At 44.2% G+C, this 6422-nt stretch overlaps 1 protein-coding gene across 4 annotated transcripts; it reads left to right on the top strand.

Moving 5' to 3' along the window:
* On the top strand, window positions 579-6202 carry LOC8063382 (pentatricopeptide repeat-containing protein At4g01570). Of its 4 annotated transcripts, none has more exons than XM_021451085.1 (4): window positions 579-3114; window positions 3202-3264; window positions 3739-3964; window positions 4044-6202. In XM_021451085.1, the coding sequence occupies exon 1, from the start codon at window positions 737-739 to the stop codon at window positions 3050-3052; it is 2316 nt and encodes a 771-aa protein (XP_021306760.1). In that variant the 5' UTR covers window positions 579-736; the 3' UTR covers window positions 3053-3114; window positions 3202-3264; window positions 3739-3964; window positions 4044-6202. The 4 variants fall into 4 exon arrangements, with proteins under 4 accessions (XP_021306760.1, XP_021306758.1, XP_021306759.1 ...); XM_021451083.1 differs by having other exon boundaries at window positions 3197-3264; XM_021451084.1 differs by lacking the exon at window positions 3739-3964.

The following is a 6422-nucleotide window of genomic DNA, read 5'->3' as shown; positions in this document are numbered from 1 at the left end:
TTTTACTATAGTTAAAACATACAATAGTTAGATCACCATAAAAAATCATCACAATTGAACCATAGAAACTGCAGCTATGAACTGATTATAGATCTAAAACTACAACAAAAAATTTATATTAAAGTATATCATATTATATATTTACTGTGTATATTTACTCATGTGGAGTAAAAAATAATTAGATTTCTATTTTATGATTTTTCTTTGATTTACTATAATTTTTTAAATATTTAGCCAAAAATAAATAAAAAAGAGATAAAATCACCTATAACCGAGTTAGAGAGGTAAAATGAATGGTTTTAAAAGTTGAAGAAGATAATTTACCCGATTTCCTAATCCAGGGAGAAAAACTAAACTTTGAAGATTTCGGCAGCCTGTATGTTTTTCTGCCCTTCACGATAAGCCCACGGGCCACGGCTATACATGTCAATCTGGGTCCAATCGGCGAAGCGCACATTACAGTCCAGCCCACCGGCCCCAACCTGCTATGCCAGAACGATAGGCGCGCGGCACCGTGGGCCCCACTGCATCGCCTCTGCGACCCCCTCCCACCTCCCCCTTTCCGCAGCGCGCCCAGACTTCTTGGCTCTCGCCGACTCGCCGGTACGCGCCGCCGCGGCCCGCCGGGGGCGCGGCCGGAAAAAAGTGGCCAAATGGGGAACCCCACCTAACACGTCCCTGCGCACGGACAAAACCACTGAAAAAGCTCGACCGTTGCAGCTCACAGGAAGCAAGCATGCCGCCCGGGCTGGTCGCTGCCGCGCCAATCGGCCGCCGGCTCTCGACCGCAGCCTCCACGCCGCTGTCCAGCCTCACCGACGCGCTCCTCGCCACCCGCCTCGCTAGCCACCTCCTCACCACGCCACACCTGCCCGCCGCGCTGCTGCCCACGGCGCCGCTGCCGCTCCCCGTCCACCTCCACATCCTCCGCCACCCGGCGCTCCCGCCGGCCTCCAAGCTCTCCTTCTTCCTCGCCGCCACGCCGCCCTCCTCCCCGCTCCTCGCGTCCACCTTCCCCGTCCTCGTCCGCGCGCTCGCCGCCGGCTCGCCGCCGCTCCTCGACGCGCTCCTCCCGTTCGCGCTCTCCTCCGCGTCCCCGTCCACCCTCCTGCCCGCCCTCCTCTCGTCTCTCCTCTCCGCTTCGCGCCTCGACGCCGCGCTCTCACTCTTGGACGCCGCGCCGCCAGACCTCCTCCCCCGCCTCGCCGCAGCTGCTCTCCCTTCCCTCATAGCCTCCCCGAACCTCATCGCTGCGGTCCCCGCCATCCGCAGGCTGCTTCCCATCGCCTCCCAACCACCACCCGTCCGGGCCACGAACCGCCTCCTCCTCGCCTTATCGAAGGAGAACCTCTGCGATGACTTCCGCTATGTGTTCGAAGAATTGTCGAGGAGGGGCCTTCCTTCGAATGTGAGGTTATACAACATTTGCATCCACGCGTTTGGCAAGTGGAGGCAGCTGGGTATGTCGCTGAGGCTTTTCGCAGCAATGAAGGCCGCCACTCCTCCTGTTTCGCCAGACATATGCACTTATAATTCAGTCATCCGGGCACTTGTGGTCGGTGCACGGGTACCTGATGCTCTGGTGATTTTTGATGAAATGAAATCTTCTGGGATTGAGCCAGACGTCTTTACTTATCGAGCAGTCATGAATGGGTGCTGCAAGAGTTTTCGGATGGATGATGCACTGCGTGTGTTTCAGGAGATGCGGGGCAGCAGTGGGGTGAAGAGTGATGTGGTGGTGTACAATTCACTTCTCGATGGGCTGTTTAAAGCAAAGAAGCTTGACGAGGCATGCGGTTTTTTTGAGACAATGGTGGCTGATGGAATCCAATGCTCAGCAAGCACACACAACACTCTGATAGATGGGCTGTTTAAGAATGGGAGGGCAGAAGCAGCATGTCGGCTTTTTTACGAGCTGAGAAGGAAAGGGCAACTGTTGGATGGAATTGCTTATAGTATCATGGTGAGGGAGTTCTGCAAGGAGGGGATGGGGGACCAAGTTGCAGAGGCCGTAGAGTTGGTGAAGGAGATGGAGCAGCAAGGCTTCAGTGTCGATTTGGTTACAATAACATCATTGCTAATAGGTTTTGACAAGAGTAAACGTTGGGACTTGGAAGAGCAAATAGTAAAGTTTATAAGGGGCAGCTCTGTATTGCCGGATGCCATTCGGTGGAAATCAGACATGATGGTTGCCTTGAGGGGACCTCATGGCAGAGACAAAGATGGGACACCACTGTTTTCCTTTGATGGTAATATGGATGATATGATGAGTCTGGTTAACCATGTGGGACATACAGGTACTGATGAAGAAACCCCAAATAGTGATCCCAAGGATGATTGGTCACTGTCACCACACTTGGATCATCTTGCTAAACATGCTGACAGTTTGAACGGCTCTGCTGTATTTACAATGCACAGAGGGCAGAGGGTGCAAGGTATGGGTGCCAAGACTTTTGATGCTGACATGATCAATACATACTTGTCAATTTTTTTAGCCAAAGGGAAGTTGAGTGTTGCTTGCAAGTTATTTGAGATTTTTACGAATCTAGGAAACAAAGGGACAAGTTATACATACAATTCACTGATGACCTCGTTTGTCAAGAAGGGCTATTTGAAACAAGTATGGGCAATTCTTCATGAGAGGGGTGGACAGCTCTGCCCTAATGATGTAGCAACATATAATCTAATCATTCAAGGTCTTGGCCAGATGGGGAAAGCAGAGGTTGCTAGCACAATTATTGACCGGTTGTCAAAGAAAGGTGTTTACATGGACATTGTAATGTATAACACTTTGATCAATCAGTTGGGAAAGGTCGGAAAGGTTGAAGAAGCAGGTTGCTTATTTGAGCAGATCATCAGAAGTGGCATGAAGCCAGATGTTGTTACTTTTAATACATTGATCAATATTAATGCAAAAGCTGGTAGACTAAAGGAAGCTGACAAATATTTGAGGAGGATGATCACAGAAGGCATTGCGCCAAACTACGCTACAGAAACAATATTGATTTTCCTTGATAAGGAGATTGAAAAGAGAAGGAAGCAGCACAAATGAACTAGCAAAAAAATACGAACGAAAACAGTGTGATATCTGTTATTTGTATTAACCATTACAAGGTATGTTCTTGTTATATCCAAACTGGAAAACTGCTGTACAAATCATGATTATTGCAGAGCTGAATATTCAGAACTAATGCAGTTCAGAAGGCTTGGCTGAACCAAACTAATGGAGTGATGATCACTTTTGATATGCTCACTGATATTCCGGTATGGTTATTGATATTCCTGCTTTAACCATAAAGCAAAGCGCTCTTAATCTCTGATGTCTTGGCAGTTTAAAGACGTTATTGTGGGCTTCCAGTAAACAACTTAAGACAATTAGGCAGCCTGTTGGCCAAAGGACATATTTAATTCCACAAACTGCATCAATTGCATTGAATTAGATCTTGTATCACATCACACATCCATGGTCAATCTAAAGTTTTAAACTGCCATGAGGTAAATTTGGCAGCATTTGATTAAATTTGTCATATTTCTCTTTCCGTAGTTTTTTTTTTGGGTCTGTTATCTTTTGGAGTTTGTGTCCAGTAAATGTCAGACAAATGAAACTGCAGTGATCAATAAGGCTAGCTATAATTACTTGATCACAAATTCACAATTGTCTGCTGGAGAGCTCTTTTAATAATTCCTTCTTAGAGTATTGGATAACAGAAATTAAAAGTACTGAGTATGTACCTACAGATATTTTCGTTTCTTTTCTGGAGGGGGGCTCGTGGGGACCTTTCTTTTCCCCTTGAACTCCATGACAAAGATGTTAATTCAGAAATTCCATACAAAGTACTGAGTATGGAGCCATCATTCTTCCATTCATATCAAAAAAATAGGATCCCATGGGATCCGTGGAGTAGGCCGCTTCCTACTAGGATAGGTGCGGGCCCTACAACCAGTGCCTTCTCGTCTGATGATGGTTAAGTCTATGGATGCTTCTCTTCTGTTAATAAGTTAGAGAAGAGCTGTCTTTGGTGTTTAATCGCTTGCTTTTCCAGGGAATGTATCGATCAAGGTTGGTTTAAGGCCGTATCCATGGGGTATGATTGCGGATAGGTTCCTATGGTTCTTCCTAAGCTGGCAATTGACAAAGCTAGGTATGACTCTGTTGCATCACCAGGTTCATTGATCTATGGGCATCAATTGTCAAGAAAACCAGTTGTAAGGCAATAAATAGGGGATCTATGGCCAGAAATTGATATCTGTTGCACTGACTCAGTCATGCTCTGATTTGTCTTTACAAGGTGCAGTTCACATTATGCTATACTATGAGTTTCCATCAAGTGCTTGAACTCTTTCTCCCTTTTTTTTGACATGAATGTGCTATCAGTATGCATGTGTTACAACCAAATGTTTGGAGTATGTTACCTTTCCTATATGTTCTTAGCTTCTTTTATCAAACCCATGCTAAAAAGTATGACTTCTCTCTCTCTCTCTCTCTCTCTCTCCAACTTTTGAACTACGAGACTTTAAGCACAGGAAACAGACTAGGTCACAGAGGCACAGCACTAACAAAATGAGAATAGCAATAAGGTCTCTGATATCTTATTCTAACACTCAAATTTCTCTCTTGGTAACTCTAGCTCCTGGAATGCTTAATGTAGTGAAATAAACATTAGAAAACTTGAAACTCTTTTGTTAATTAGATGTTGAATGTGGCATGTATGTCATTCTACATTTTATTATAGCTTCTTCTAGTCATAACCTACAACAGTGCTTTGTTCCAAGTCCCCAGCTTGGTGTTTTGCCTGTTTTGCGAGCATTATATCCCTTGTATTCAATCACTTGCCCTCAATTTTTTTGGTATAATTTTATTTTTACTATGCTAAAACTGTGGTGCAATTGGTTGCATCAGATAATATGGTAAGCATACTCTAGGTACTGGAACATTAAGACATTATTAGAAGAAAGGGAAAGTCGCAAAAACTCACCTGCAAGTTAGGGGGGTTCAAATACCCACATGCATCTCACTGACTTATAGTCTAAGAACTGCAATAGATTCCCCTCACCCTGTGCCCATTGACTGGTCTATATAGTTGTTGTTTGGCCTCCAGCATCCCTCAACTCGTACCACATACACTTTGGTACTAGAGATTCCCCATTAAGGCCCTGTTTGGTACGACTCCGACTCCGGCTTATCAGGTAGTGCAGCTTATCTGGTGGAGCTAAACATTTGGCAAAAACGGCTCCAGTGATGTAATAAATTGTATTAGGTTTGTGAGGAGCCGTGAGAAGTCAGTTTTTTTGGCCTCAGCTCATCTACCAGAGCTGTTTTTATAGGCACATTTTGCTCGGGACATCGAAGAGACATGGAATTTGCTAGCTCACACCACCAACTTTGAATTTGGCTAAGTACCATTATTAATTCTTTGTTCTTTGTTATAACACACCGCTGCTCAACAGATATGGTTGACTCAATCAAGTTAAACAGGGCGAGCAGTCGAGCACTTGCTTTGCCCTTTGTCATTCATTCTCCATTCATCTCTCTCTCTCTATCATCGACGCCTCTTCCTGGATGACGATGACATCGGCTCCCCTTCTGCTTCCTTCGCTGCAACTTTTTGGTTGGTTGGTTGTGGCTGGTTGATTTGGGATAGGAGGTTCATGGTGATACTTTTAGCATACTTTTCAGTTAAGGTGTACTTGTTCTCTCGGATCAGTGGCATTGTTGCTCATAACTTTTTTTCCCTATATAATACATTTTATCTATAACGTGATTATGTTGCTATGCCTAGAATACTGAAGTGCTATATCATTATATGAAGTTTACTGTTACTGACATAAGGAGCTTGGCAAACAAAATTTGTTTAGAATATTTTGGTCCATGCGTGACACCAATTGTTTGTTCACAATAAGCAGACAGATACTATTTACTGGAAAGCTTAGTTTATGGACATTGTGTACTTTCATGCGAAGCTTAGTTTTGGTCCATATGAAGATGTTAGGATTGAACAGTCTGTACTTTTGTGATCTAGACTAGGAGGATCTCTATCATCAAATTTGTGGCAGATTTCAGTTGGAGAATTGATTGAGATTAGGGATGTACCCAGCAGCAAACTTTTGGGTGGGGGTTGGAGGGATCTGTACTGATGTATTCTGGTGTTGCTATTGCTCACATGTAAAACACTTGTACCAGGGTAATACATTTGGCTTGATATTTTTTTGTCCTCGTACTATATCATGCATCATTATCATGTAACTACCCCTGATCATCGTCCTTTTTAGGAAAAGGATTCTTCAATTAACAATTTGTATTAAGATATACAAAATCATGAAGTGTTTGGACCTCTGAGCACTCCAAGAGGTTGAACAGCTTTTGATTTTGTGCGCCTTTTCAGGGTAGAGTATATAAGGTCTTGTTTAGTTCTGAAAATTTT

This window comes from Sorghum bicolor, chromosome 1, assembly GCF_000003195.3.
Source record: "Sorghum bicolor cultivar BTx623 chromosome 1, Sorghum_bicolor_NCBIv3, whole genome shotgun sequence".
Lineage (NCBI taxonomy): Eukaryota > Viridiplantae > Streptophyta > Magnoliopsida > Poales > Poaceae > Sorghum > Sorghum bicolor.
This window is presented reverse-complemented; position numbering and strand designations above follow the sequence as displayed.